The sequence below is a fragment of the Rhinopithecus bieti genome, unplaced genomic scaffold, assembly GCF_001698545.2.
Source record: "Rhinopithecus bieti isolate Rb0 unplaced genomic scaffold, ASM169854v2 scaffold_51331, whole genome shotgun sequence".
Lineage (NCBI taxonomy): Eukaryota > Metazoa > Chordata > Mammalia > Primates > Cercopithecidae > Rhinopithecus > Rhinopithecus bieti.
In genome coordinates, this window is record NW_016819963.1 from 5,931 (window position 1) to 20,381 (window position 14,451).

At 42.6% G+C, this 14,451-nt stretch overlaps 1 protein-coding gene across 1 annotated transcript in view; it reads right to left on the reverse strand.

Moving 5' to 3' along the window:
• Positions 1 to 2,130: 2,130 nt before the first annotated feature.
• Positions 2,131 to 14,451, reverse strand: part of LOC108520128 (putative WASH complex subunit FAM21) — a 24,306-nt gene continuing 11,985 nt past the window's right edge. Inside the window, exons 5-10 of the mRNA XM_017859409.1 lie at positions 10,420 to 10,548; positions 10,211 to 10,291; positions 9,483 to 9,605; positions 5,622 to 6,242; positions 4,599 to 4,776; positions 2,131 to 2,836 (exon numbers count right to left, since the gene is read on the reverse strand). Of these exons, the coding sequence (XP_017714898.1) occupies positions 2,697 to 2,836; positions 4,599 to 4,776; positions 5,622 to 6,242; positions 9,483 to 9,605; positions 10,211 to 10,291; positions 10,420 to 10,548 (1,272 nt within the window). The 3' untranslated portion in view covers positions 2,131 to 2,696. The remainder of the gene's footprint in view (positions 2,837 to 4,598; positions 4,777 to 5,621; positions 6,243 to 9,482; positions 9,606 to 10,210; positions 10,292 to 10,419; positions 10,549 to 14,451) is intronic.

Below are 14,451 nucleotides of genomic sequence, written 5' to 3' on the forward strand. Positions count from 1 at the left end.
CAGGCCAAAGACCCAGCCAGTACTAAAAGCTGGGTCCATGAATGGCTTCTTGAAACGGTGTGTGGTCATGCTTAGCTGAGTATACTGTGGGACTCATGATGTTGGAAAATGAGGGGGCAATGAAGACTTCAAGATGGGATGGAAAATGATGCAACAACAGCTAAAAGAAAGAAAAAAAAGAAAGAAAATAGAAGGGGAAGATGAAATGAAAAAAACAGAAAGAAGCTGGCCAAGGTGGCTCATGCCCGTAATCCCAGCAATTCAGGAGGCCAAGGTGGGAGAATCACTTGAGGCAAGAAGGTTGAGACCAACCTGGGCAACATAGCGAGACCCTTGTCTCTACAAAAACCTCTTTAAAAAAATTAGCTGGGTATGATGGCACACACCTGTAGTCCCAGCTATTCAGAAGGCTAAGGTGGGAGGATCACTGGAGCCCTGGAGTTCGAAGGTGCAGCAAGCTATGATTGTGCCACCACACCCCAGCCTGGGCAGCACAACCAGACCCTGTCTCAAAAAAAAAAAAGGGGGGGGGGGGCGGGGGGCGGGTAGAGAAAAAAGTATTTCCAGAATTTTTTAAAATTAAAAAATATATCTAGCTATTAAGAGAAAAGACACCAAAAAGATTTCTTAGTCAATTCCCAAAGCATTTCTCTCATCTCTTCTGAAAAAGTCCTAAAAACACAACTCCAAAGATGAAATGGAAGTTAACGGTAAACAAGGCAATAGTGCTGAATATGTAGTTTCAGTAACTCAGAATTTGCTCCATCCTCTGCTCTAAAAAAGCTTAGCTACAGAAGAGGAGTTACCTTTGAAACATTTTCCCAAACATGATGATATCTAGAATGTGAAGCTGCCATGAAAAATGTTGACATAGGCCGGGTGCAATGGCTCATGCCTGTAATCCCAGCACTTTGGGAGGCCGAGGTGGGCAGATCATGAGGTCAGGAGATCGAGACCATCCTGGCTAACACGGTGAAAACCCGTCTCTACTAAAAATACAAAAAATTAGCAGGGCGAGGTGGCAGGTGCCTGTAGTCCCAGCTACTTGGGAGGCTGAGGCAGGAGAATGGCGTGAACCCAGGAGGCGGAGGTTGTAGTGAGCCGAGATTACACCACTGCACTCTGGCCTGGGTGACAGAGCGAGACTCTATCTCCCAAAAAAAAAAAAAAAAATGTTGACACAGATCTTAATTTACTGATATGTGAAAACATCCCTAAAGTTCTAAAGGCGAGCTACAGAATCACATCAACCATCTAATATGTCTGTAGCCTAAACGCTAGTCGGCAGTTGATCTGCAAGCAGGATTAGGAAGTATTTCATTCAGAGCCAGCATCTCCTCGCACCATGCAGGTACCTACACACTTGAGGCCACTGAGTTCACCTGCGCAGCCCTTGCTCCTCCAAGACCAACCAAGGCTCCCCACACCCACGGGCCTGAATCTGGAGGACAGCAGTCTGCCTGACAACAGTGACTCAAAGATCTCAACCTAAGGACAGAAGCAAGATTCATAAAATGAATAGGGGAAAGGAGTGGGTAACTAGCAAGTGCCCTCATCTGTCATCAAGTCACTCACAGCAGACTTGGTCAAATGGTTGACCTGTGGGAGCTGTAGAAAATCTTTGACTCTGGGTATGAGTAATTCCCCTTCCGATCTTATAGTGTCCAAGGAAGAAGTTAGTTAGTAGCTCCAGGATCACTGAGACCAACCTGAGTGGCCTACAAGATTGTGCTGTGGCGACAGGCTGCATACTCAGCAGCAAGAAGACAGAGCACCAAAAAACACAGACTAGAATGGGGTCAGCCATCCAGGTGGCTGGTGGCTACTGCCTTTGTTGATGCAGATAAAGAACATTTTCATTCCTGCAGAGTTCTATGGGGCAGTGCTGCTCTAGAGGCTGACCTTTCCATCCTCAGCACTTCCCCCTGCTATTACCTAGGTTCACTCTGCTGCTTCCACAAGGCAAGGATGGAAAAGGATGCCTTAGAGCAGCGGTCAGCAAACTGTTTACATAAAGGGACAGATAGAAAACATCTGAGGCTCTGTGAGCCATCCAGTCTGTTACAATTACTCAACTCTTACACTGGAGGTGGGGTGAGAGCAGCAATAGACAGTAAGTAAATAAATGAATGTGGTTGTGTTCCAATAAAATTTTATTAACAAAATATGACAGTGGGGGGCCACAGTTTGCCAAACCCTGCCTTGGAGGACATGCAGAGGCACCTTCAGAATTCAGTGAAAACCCGCTCCCATATTGCTAAGACTCATGAAGTATAATCTCTCACTTTCTTTCTCTTTCACCTGGCCAGGCCCTAAGTTAGGGTTCCCATCCATAAGACAAAGACTCCTGGTCACGTGGCATTTGCTATCTCTGAGATTCCCTGACTACCCATGAAAGCCACAAAGAGATTGCTTCTTTTACACATCCTTCTGAAGCATATTATGGCCCCAGCAAGGCTAACTAAATCAAACTATGCTTTAAAAACAAAACCAACCACTGTGAAATACTTATTTTTGTTTTGTAGTATTAAGCATGATTAAACCAGTGCAGAAAAATACTAAGTACATTGGGTAAAAGATGAGCTAGCTGTTCTAGTATCTGCTTTTTGTAACCCAGTTAAGACCATAAGCATATACATCATCAACACTAACTCAACAATGTAGCTGCAGGATAACATGTGGATACCCTGTATGCTCTACTGGCCTCCAAAGGCATTCAGGGGATCATCAAAGATGTTGGACACCTCGTGTTCCGATCTTGGTTCAGGTGTGGCCTGTGCAGATCGACTTTTTGGTTTGGTTGTCTTAGCCTGGATACCAGAGGAGAAGATGTCATCTTTAGAAAGAAAAAACAAAAACAGTTGCTGAAGAGGGGTGGGGAAAGGTACTTTTAAAACACATGCAAGCAAACCACCAAAGACCCAGCTGTGGTAACAGTATGGAGTACCCCAAAACACTGATCTAGAACTCAAGCCTCTTAGATTCTGGTCCTGTGTTTGTTACTCATTAAGTTTTATGATCACACACAGGTTTCTCTTGGAGCACAATTTCTTCAGCAACAAAAGTGTCTGTATGTGCATGTGCAGGACAGACAAAAGGGAAGGGTAACTTGATCTCCAAACCAGACCACGCCCCTACCATTGGGGACAATGGACTTATTTAGACATTCTTTTTACACAGGGTTTTAAAAGAGCAATAAAAATATGCAAAGGGAAATCCAACATAGGACCCACCTGTTTTCCTTCAGAATAAATGCACTGATTTGAGGCATCTCGATGTAAGACCGTAAGCCTCTGTCACTGCATTTGTTTAATGTTTCACTGACTCAAAAGCTTGTCTTACCTAATTATGGTACATACCCAGTAATGTTACTGCTAGGGTTTTATCCAACCATGATTTTAGCATGTATACATAAAGTTAGGTGTACACAAATGGTAAAGACCACAGCATTATTTGTAATAAAGAAAACAGAAACAATCAGGATCTCAGTCAACAGGCTAATGGCTACATACAAAGAAATCGTGCACACCACTGAACACAAGGAAGGAGATCTCTATGTACTGACATGAAAGACATTAAGTGGCTAAAAGAGCAGAAACACATTCTTACTTTCCAGAAATATATTCTTACTTTTAAAAATATATTCTTATATATATGTATAAATATATTCTTTTTTAAAAGGTGGTTATATATTGATGTGTACACAAACATATATTAATATCACTGTGTCTGAACGGATACACACCAAACTGTTACTATTACCTCCAGGGGTTATTCACTTCGTACATTTTCTGAATTGCATGAATCTATTACAATAAACATGTATGACTTTTCTGTATTTAAAATAATGAATGAGTTATCTTCTGCCCTCCATGTGCTTGCTTGAGGCACAGAGCCAGTGTGACTCTCCAGCACCAGCTGTCTCCCAGTTAGCCTCAAGGCCTAGATTGATTGTGGGTGTAGGAAATGTGTATGTGGCCTCAGCCCACATGCTCTCTACCAACGCAGGATTGATCAGAAGTCCAATATTTAGGGTTCTCGCACATTTGCCTTGTCTACCAACAAAGCAGAAGTTGTGCCACATAAAGAAGACGATCTTGTTCCCAAACACCAAAGACCTCAGTGAGATGCAACGCCTGAGGTAGAGCCTACCCCTAGGTCTAGTCTTGCTCTCTTCTCGCACAGAACCATGGACACTCCCTCTCCATCTGGAGCTCTGACTCAACCAACCACATCACACCCAAGGCAGTCCCCTCAGCCTACTTTAGCACGTGAGGTCATTTCTGATCAAACCTCCTTTCATAACATCAGGTTGTGCCACAGACGATTGGTGAGGTGCACTGAGATCAAAGTTAAATTATACTTAAACGTCAAACTCTGGGTGCCTTCAAATTCTTTGATGACTAACATAGGAAAGAGTTACTTCACTAAAATAATTAGTCCATCTCTTACCTATCTTCAGCCTAACTCAGGATTACACTGAAGTGAACCTGGTGGGGTGCATTTTCCAGAAAAGGGCCAAGAAAAGGTGGCAGGAAAAATACCAAGTGACGGAAAGTTAAGGATTCTCTAGGTCAGACATAGAAAACTAAACTTACCCATATCATCATCAAATATAGACTTGGTTTCCACTTTCTTTTTGGACTTTTCTTTTGGTTTTACAGTTAAGTCAGCAAAGATATCAATGTTATCATCAAATAAATTGGATTCCAATGTTTTCTCCTTCTCTCTGGTTTTCTGAGAGGGTTTAATTGCTTCCGTAGCAAATATATCATCCTTGTTAAGCCAAAAATACATACAATGTTAAATCAATTTTTCTTTTTAAACTCAAACATGTCAACAAGCTATGGAAATGCAAATGGCCAGGGTGTTGTGGAACAGCCTTGAGACTGCCCCCTCTGCCTGGGATGCACTAACCCAGATCTCTGCACAGCTTGGCCCACCCATCTCACCCCGGCTCAAACGCCGGCATTGCAGTGACACCTTCTCTACCAGTCCTGCCTAAAGGAGCACCTCCTACCCCTACCAACCACTCTGCCTCAGGTTATTTTCTTCATGACACTTAGTACTATTTGAAAACATCTTAATTTTCCATTGCCCTGTTTGTATTTGATTATCTTCCCAGAGAGCTCTGAGGAGCCCAGCACTTCTCTGAGTTCACCTCATACCTGCAGGCCCCAGGTGCTCAATAAACATCTGCTGAGCAAATGCCACTGAAAGTCTTATTGCCTGCACTAAACTGTCAGTTCCAGCCAGGGCCAATGTCCCCAGAACCACAGGTTAAACTCTCAAGCTGGACCGGTGGAGCTATATGCATGTCACCAAGTGGCATGCCCAGGAAGCTGATTATAATATTCTATAAAAATTAAAAAACTGTAAAAACTAGAGAAACCAAGACCTGCATCAACGATTGTGGCCAGCCAAGAAATACATTCTACATGAAACAAAACAAAAAACCACTTCTGAAACAATGTTAGACTTATTCATAAGAGCTTAATTATAATTACTAAGCAGATGGCTATGGGGTATGCATGCAACAAGCTAAACATAATCTATGGCTCAAATAAGCCAATCAGATACCCTCCTTAACTTAGACACAAAAACGTTTTAAGTCCTATTACCTCAAAAATATCTTGTGTTGTTGATATGATATCCTGCTGACTACTGGATTTTGTCTCATTTTTCTTGACTTTCTGATCTGTAAAGAGGTCATCCTCATCTTCCAGCAGAGGAAAGGGATTTGTTTTCTTTGCTGGTTTTGGTTTCGCAGACTGAAAGAGATCATCATCACTGCTGGCCTCGCCTAGAGCAGGAAACATGGGGCTTTTTGCTTTACTACCCACTGGCAGGTTGGCAGAATTCTCAGCTATCTTTGCCTTGGGTTTTGTTCTCTCCATGGACTGAGATCCAGTGCCCGTGGAAAAGATGTCCCCAGAATCAAAAAGGTCAGTCTCCCCTCTGGAATGACCCAGAGACTTTGCAAAGGGGCTTCTGTCCACTCCAGGCACAGGAACACCTTCCCAAGGTGCAGCGGCAGCTGCCAGGGCCTCCTCAGTGCTGTTTTCTCCACTGGCTGCTCTGAGCTGTGGCCGATGGCCATTTGCGGAAATGGCACCATCAGCCCACTGTGCAATGGGTCCTCTGGGGACACTCATGTCCTCAGCCTCGCTGGACTCCTGGGCAGCCAGCCGCCTAGCTGCACGGGTCTGTGGTCTACGCTTCCCTCTCATCTTGACACGGCTCTGCAATGGCAAAAAAACACACATTGATCTAATGATAAAATAAAGTGTTCAAAGCTACCATGGCAAAGAATCAGTGACTCAAAATACTGTAAGGTTATCTGGTTTACTTCAATGAAGATATTATCGAAGAACACAGAAGAGGTTATTTCTTAATGATTTCCAAGGAAGGTGTTTAATAGCTCCTAGTACTCCAAGACTAAGTCATTCTTAATCCTTTAGAGTTCTCCATTTTTTAATATTTTCAGGGCAGTTTCAGTTCAGTTTCATACAAAAAGCTTCATCTGTTGCTGGAAACCTGGAAAGTAGGCATGTTGGCTCTCTGTGTCTCACAACCCCTCCCTTGGCCCCTACTCTGCCTTCAATAGAAACGTGGGTATCTTTCAAAACAAGAAAGAATTGGGGAATTCTGGTACTAACCTTTGTTAGGGGGCTAGTCTAAATTCTGGCTCCAGGAGCAGGGAGAAATACAAGACAATAAAGACAGGTAATCTAAGGTGCTGTTTTCTTCAAGTCAATAAACATTAAATTCAAATGTTAAGTATTCCACATAAGAAATACAGTTTAGAAATCAGAACTTTTAATATAATCTCAAAACACAAATCACTTAGTAGTAATGATGCAGTGTTTATGATATTTTCCAAAATATGCAATCAAGTAGAATTTTGAGAAGCTACAATCTACTTTGGGCAAAGTATGATTGTGTTGCCAACTTCAGGGGAATGTCACAATTTTAGTTGCCAATTTAAACCTAATAAAAAAAAAGCCAATGAAAACTGTCATAAAAGGAAGGCTGCTTTGTTTTGCACAATGAAACAGGTTTGGAAACATTTGAAATAAATCTATTCGCCAGGGTTAGGTCATTCTGTGTCCTGTCGCTTACTTGGAGATCAATTAAGGCTTTCCAGAGAAGGGAGACTGGAGAGAAACAAGAAACCCAACTAAAATGAAAGGAAAACTTCAAAGGGTTCACAGTTCATTGAGGCGATCCCATGAAACAGTGTCGCTGCTGTGGGAACTTGTGCGGGGAGTGCAGGGCACAGTGACAGAAGTGGGGATGTGGAAGCACAGCTGTGGATGGAGAGGAGCATTCCTGGTGAGGAGGCAGCAGAAGCCTTGGGAAGCAGCAGAACAGACCATGTGTGTTCAGGGAGTGGCACCTGGTATGCCTGGAGTCAAGCTGGAAAGTGTGCAGTGATTGGTGAGGAAGCTGCACACATGGGCTGGCACTGATTGTAAAGGGGTTTCATACCAAACCTAGGAGCCTAAATGCTCTCCTCGGAGCAGTGAGGAAGTGCCAGCAGGAAGGGCATGATCTGCTCTGTGGTTAGAAGACTCCCAGGTGGCAGTGCTGGAAACCTGCAGGTGTCAGACACCAGCCAAAGTGGTGAGACACTACTGTGGCTACTGAGCAGAATGCAAATGTATCAAATACAGGCCATGGAAAAGCAGGTGTAGGATGAGAGGGGGAGGGGAGAATGGAGGGAGCAGCTGAAGGAAGGATGAGGCACCCCATTCAAAAGGAGAGTCAAAGACTGCTGTGTATGCAATTGATAAACTAGAAAGAAGTAGACGCAAATTCCGGTTAAAAGAAGAGAGCAAGGAAGCAAAGATGGTTTCATCACCTTGTTTGCACTGTGTAAGGTGTCTGCCTGAGCTGGAAGATCAAAACTCACACCGGCCTCCCCACTCCTGGGAAGAACAGGCACACTTTCCAGACCGTGGCTCCTTCTGTGTTCAGATGAAGGAAAAGCCAATTCTGGCAAAACAGGCTTTACTTCAGAGATCTGGGGAGCCGCTGTGGGCAGCAAGGCCGCTGGGTTGATCGCTAAATTTGCCTAAAGAAGAAAAATGAAACTCTGTATTTGTTCTTCAACACAGCAGTCTATTATCTTTACTCTGACACATGACGAGACTCCGTGCACATAATGTATAATACGAGAGGAGAAGAGAAACGTAGGAAAATCGCCTCATCTAGTCTCAGAATTAAAACAGAGGGTCTTACACCTATGCCCACCACTGGGCTCAAAGAATAGATGTTAAAGACGCAGCACACAAGAGACAACTAGGTGCGGGGGAGGGGAGGCGGGGGAAGAGATGAGAAGATGCTTGGCAGCAGCTGACAAAAGTAGGAAACCCAAAAAAGTTTATAGATGCCACAGGGCAGGCAATGAAGATTCCAGTGTTTTAATTACTTGTATTTTCCCGATCCGAGTGGATGGTTCTTTGGTTTTAAATGGAGCGAGACCTGATGATTCCTGTGTGAAATTACATCCAGTTAAAAATCCATTGGGGAAACAGAAAGACAAGTGTTTCTTATGCCTGTAGATAAATCTGTGATGGAGCAGAACTGTCACTTTCTGTAGCTCTTTAATGGGAAAGGCATTCAAATCTCTCCTGGGGTCTGTTGTTTCGCTAGTACTACTTCATGTATGCCTCCTCCACTGTCACATAAGTGGAAAACTTTCAGATCAGATATGGAGTCAAGGAACACAAGATGAGTAAGATTCCCAAGAATCACAGCTTATCAGAGCACCTAAAACTGACCAGCAGGCAAAATTACCATGTTGGTTATCAAATAGAAATTTCAAGGAGCACACAGAAATTCACCCATAGCCTAATGCACTGGTTCTAAAAGCAAAAGAGCTGAGCCCCAGGAAGGGTCAATGGTGATGTGCTGGTCCAAGGGCCTCAGGTTTACAGCTCAGGACACTAAGGCTTCACTGAGACACCCTGGGACACCTGCACATGGAACTGGCACTTGCTCTCCAGTCCTGGTCTGTTCCCAGGAGGAGCTCCACAGCGTTCTGAGAAGACTGCTGCAGAGTAGGGCCCAACAGCAATGACCTCGGAAGAGGCAACACTGACAGCAGCCAAGAAATCAGATGTAATTTATATTTATTTCTATTTTAATTCCATTCCAAGGAAATCAGGGGGGGGGAAATAAATGCTTTAGTGGGAAGAAGATTCTTCATCCTACCTGAACTCTACTTTAGAGTCAAATCTGGCATGGCATCAAAAAACACTAACTATTAAAATATAGATTTGTGACACTCTGAAGTGTGGAGCGAGGAGAGGGGAGATGACTCGTGGGGAGTGTAGTGAAGACAAAGCGGTAACCCTAGTTGCTATTTCCTCCTTAATGCAGACAAGTCTGAATAACTGTGGGTCTGCATGATGGAATTTCTCTGTACTGCGATGCAAACATTTTCTTTAAGAAAATCCTTAAAGAGCATTTCTAACCTGAGGTGTTTCCGGCTTCCATAGGCCTTTTTCTTTACTACCTTGAATGGATTCAGGATGTTTCTGGTTTTTGAAAGAGTCAACAGAGTGGTCTTTTTTCACTACTCTCTTTTTCTCTTGTACCTTCAAAAGAAAAAAAATACCAAAATCCATCAAATATCTTAGAAAATGTAAGGAAAAATCATAATGCAAAAAACAATCCTGGCTTCTGAGTCTTAAAAATACTTTCTCAAATGAGGGCTGAACCAACTCAAACGTAGCATTTCAGAAATAGCATTCTGAAGACTGCGGCTGTCACAGGAGTTCTCTCTATGATAAAAAGAAAACAGAGTACTTACAAAAACCTATTGGGGCTGGGGAGAAAATTACATAGGAAGGCTAAAACTCAGACTGAAAGCTTTGCACCTGAAAGGCATGAATATTTAGTCACCCCAGTGTATGCAATGGTCTTTCAATCAACCATTTAAACATCACACAGATGTATAGTACAGTCAGAGAGCCTGGATTGTTAATGTTTTAATGTTAGTATAGGGAACCTAAGATGGGCAACAACAGAAACTGAGCATTGCATCCTCCACACACGTCCCCCTCCACATGTTATTTGCCATTCATTTAGTAGGAAGCACCACGACTATCCTAGGATTTTCCTTAATCACCTAACTGGACGTTAGTTTCCTTTCCTGGAATCTTTCCCATACAACCTGGTATTGAGAACAAAAGGCTGGTACCAAAGGCTGGGACTTGGCAGAGCTGAAAAGATCATCATCTTCATCATCCCCGAACAGGCTCCCAACACTTGGCTCTAACAGCTAGAAAAAACAAGACTCAAGTTCAATATCCAAAAGCAAAACAATTTACAAAGAGAACTAGGTGAGCTGCTGAGACGGTACCCGATACAATAACAAAGCCATAATGTGGGGAACCATTTGGAACTGACTTTGGGTTTTTTGGTGCCAGCGAAAAGGTCAACATCTGGGTCATTGTCCTTTTGGAGCTTGTGGCTGAAAAGGAGTTCTTCATCCTGGAAGACACCTGTGCTCTTGGGGCGAGTATCAGGATCGCGACCCTGGGAATAGGAAGGAAGGTCACATGTGATTAGAGCTGTAAGAACTTATCTCAAGGAAGTTACACATGTAAAGATGGACACAAGATGCAAAGATGTCCTCTGCAGCTGTATTATATTAGCAAAAGGCTGGCCACAGCCTAAAAGCCACTCAGTAGGGGCATGAAACATTAACAAAATGGAATACTATGGCGCTTCCAAAAATAGCAGAAAATATATTTATAAATACAAAATTATATATATATACACAAAGCAATCCGTTAGTTCCATAATGAGAAACATTTTGACGATAAGAAACACAACTGAATGAATTCTCTCCATCTCATTCCCAAAGGGAAGAAGAGACAGCAGCTGACTCATGCACAAACTACACAGAGTGGTCAAGTATGTATCCCTCACCTGTAAGCACTGCAGACCAAAGACCTGGTACAGGTGCAACCGCAAGCCTTCCCATGCCCATCCATCTCTTCTGCCCTACTTTCAGACTCCAAGTGAGTCCCTTTTTGTTTACTACACATCTAACATTTAAAAGTTACCATCAACATTATTAGTTTGATAATATAATGCTCTAGACCTGACATTCTTTATCCCTATTTCTTTAGTATCACAGCCACAGATTAAAACTTAACAAAAAGGCCAGGTGTGGTAGCTCATGCCTGTAATCCCAGTACTTTGGGAGGCCGAGGTGGGCGGATTACCAGAGGCCAGGAGTTCGAGACCAGCCTGGCCAGTGTGGTGAAACCCCACCTCTATTAAAAATACAAAGATTAGCCAGGCATGGTGGCGCGTGCCTGTAGTCCCAGCTACTCGGGAGGCTGAGACAGGAGAATCCTTGAACCTGGGAGGCGGAGGCTGCAGTGAGCCAAGATCACGCCATTGCACTACAGCCTGGGCAACACAGTAGGACTCCATCTCAAAAAAACAAACCAAAAAAACCCAACTAACCAAAAACTTACTTCTAACAAAATAAATCACATTAGCAATTATTACTGTCATATATAAAAATGAGTTTAACACAGCAAGTAAGGTTAAACGTTTCACAACCATGGACAAACATTACAAAACCATACACAGTAAGAGACTGGGAGAATATATATCGAATTAATCATATTCACTGTGTGCAGCTCTCATTTATAAATAGGCTTATAGTATTGGAATAACAAAAAAATTCACAAAACATTTTTTGTAGAAATAAACATAGACTATTTCTTCGGTTAGATCTATAAAAAGGATTGGCAATCTATGACCTGCCAACCTCGTTTGCATAACATCACCAATGAGATTAAATTCATCTAACATAAAATTTACCCATTTACAGTATACAATGTAATGATTTTTTGGTATATTCAGATTTGTGTAACCACTACCACAATCCAAGTTTAGAACATTCTCATCACCTCCAAAAGAAACCCCAAACCATTAGCAGTAATTATCCATTCCTGCTCACTGCCACTCCCAGCCCCCAGCACCTACTAATCTACTTTCTGTCTCCATCGATATGCCTATTCTGGACATTTCATATAAATGGAATCACATAATATGTGGTCCTTCATGACTGGTTTATTTTATTTAGAAAGTTTTCAAGGTTCATCCATGTGGCAGCATGTATCAGCACTTTGCCTTTTTTATTACCAAATAATATTCCATTGTATGGATATACTATATTATGTTTAGCCACTGTTTCCATCTTAAGGCTATTATGAATAACACTGCTGGGAACAATCACATTCAAGTTTTGTGTGAACATATGTTTTTATTTCTCTTGGGTATGTACCCAGGAATAAAATTCCTGGATTGTGTGGTAGCTCTATGTTAAAAGAATTTGAAGAACAGCAAACTGTTTTCCAAAGTGGTTGTACTGTTCCACATTTGCAGCAGTAAGGAGAATTTCCATTTCTCCATATTCTTACCAACACTCGTTACTTCCCTTTTTTGTTTATTACGGTCCTCTTCTCGGGTATGAAGTGGTATGTCATTGTGGTTTTGGCTTCCCTGACACTGAGCATCCTTCCATATGCTTTTTGGCCATTTGTCTATCTTCTTTAGTAAAATCTCTATTCAGGTGTCTGTCCTATCTATTTTTTTTCAGGCTAGAGTACAGTGGTGTGATCACAGCCCACTGCAGCCTTGAATTCCTGGGCTCCAAGGACTCTTCTGCCTCAACTTCCCAAGGAGATAGAACTATAGGAGCACACAAACAGGCCTGGCTAATTTTTAAAATTTTTTGTAGAGACAGGATCTCACTATGTTGCCCAGGCTGGTCTTGAACTCCCAGCCTAAAGCCATCCTCCCGCCCTGGTCTCCCAAAGTGCTGGGATTACAGACATGAGCCACAATGCCTGGCCTATCCCTTCTGCCCTATCCCTTCTTTCATCTGGGCTATTTGTCTTTTTATTTTTATTTTTTTTTTGAGACGGAGTCTCGCTCTTTCGCCCAGGCTGGAGTGCAGTGGCTGGATCTCAGCTCACTGCAAGCCCCGCCTCCCAGGTTTACGCCATTCTCCTGCCTCAGCCTCCCGTGTAGCTGGGACTATAGGCGCCCGCCACCTTGCCCAGCTAGTTTTTTTTTTTTTGTATTTTTTAGTAGAGACAGGGTTTCACCATGTTAGCCAGGATGGTCTCGATCTCCTGACCTTGTGATCCACCCGTCTTGGCCTCCCAAAGTGCTGGGATTACAGGCTTGAGCCACCGTGCCCGGCCTATTTGTCTTTTTAATATTGACTTATAAGTCTTTTACATATTCTGGATCTAAGTCCTTTATCAAATACATGATTTGCAAATCTTTTCTCCCATTTTGTGGGTGGTCGTTTGACTTTCCGGATGGTGCCCTTTGAAGCACAATGTTTTTCATTTAAATAAAGTCCAAGGTAGCTATTTTTGTCACTTGTGCTTTTGGTGTCTTATCTAAGAAGGCTTTGCCTAATCCAAGGTCATGATAATTTGTTCACATACTCTCTAGATTCTCAGAGTTGTACAGTTTTAGTTCTTACATTTGGATCTTACATTGGATCTGAGTTTATTTATTAATGGGTCCAACTTCATTCCTTTGCATGTAGATAATCAGCATCCTGGCACATCTGCTGAAGACTATTCTCTCCCCACTGAAATATCTTGGCACCTTAAGCAACTGACTGCAAATGTGAGGGTTTATTTCTAGACTCTCAATTCTACTTCACGGATCTACACATTTTAACCTTATGCCAATACCACCCTGTCTTAAAGTAAGTTTCGAAATCAGGAAGTGTGAGTCTTCTAACTTTGTTCTCCCAAGACTGTTGGCTATTCTTGGTCTCTTACACTTCCATAAAAATTCTAGGATCAGCTTGTCCATTTCTGCAAAAAGCAAGCTGGAATTTTGATAGAGATTACAATAAATCAATCTGGGAAGGAAGTATTGCCATGTTACCAATATTAAGGTTTCTGGTCCATAAACATGAGATGTCTTTCCATCTATTTTAGGTTTTTAATTTCTTTCAATGTTTTGTAGATTTTAGTTTACAAGTCTTGTACTTCTTTTGTTAAATCTACTCCTAAGTATTTTACCCTTCTTGGTATTACTATAAAAGAAACTGATTTCTTAATTTCATTCATAAGCTAGTAATTGCTCATGAAAGTTACTACTAGTAAGCCAGGTGTGGTGGCTCATGCCTGTAATCCCAGCACTTCGGGAGGCTGAGGCAGGTGGATCACCTGAGGTCAGGAGTTCGAGATCGGCCTGGCCAACATGGTGAAACCTCATCTCTACTAAAAATACAAAAATTAGCTGGACATGGTGGTGGGTGCCTATAACCCCAGCTACTCGGGAGGCTGAGGCAGAAGAATCACTTGAACCCAGGAGGCAAAGGTTGCAGTGAGCCGAGATTGTGACATTGCAATCCAGCCTGGGGGACAAGAGTGAAACTCTGTC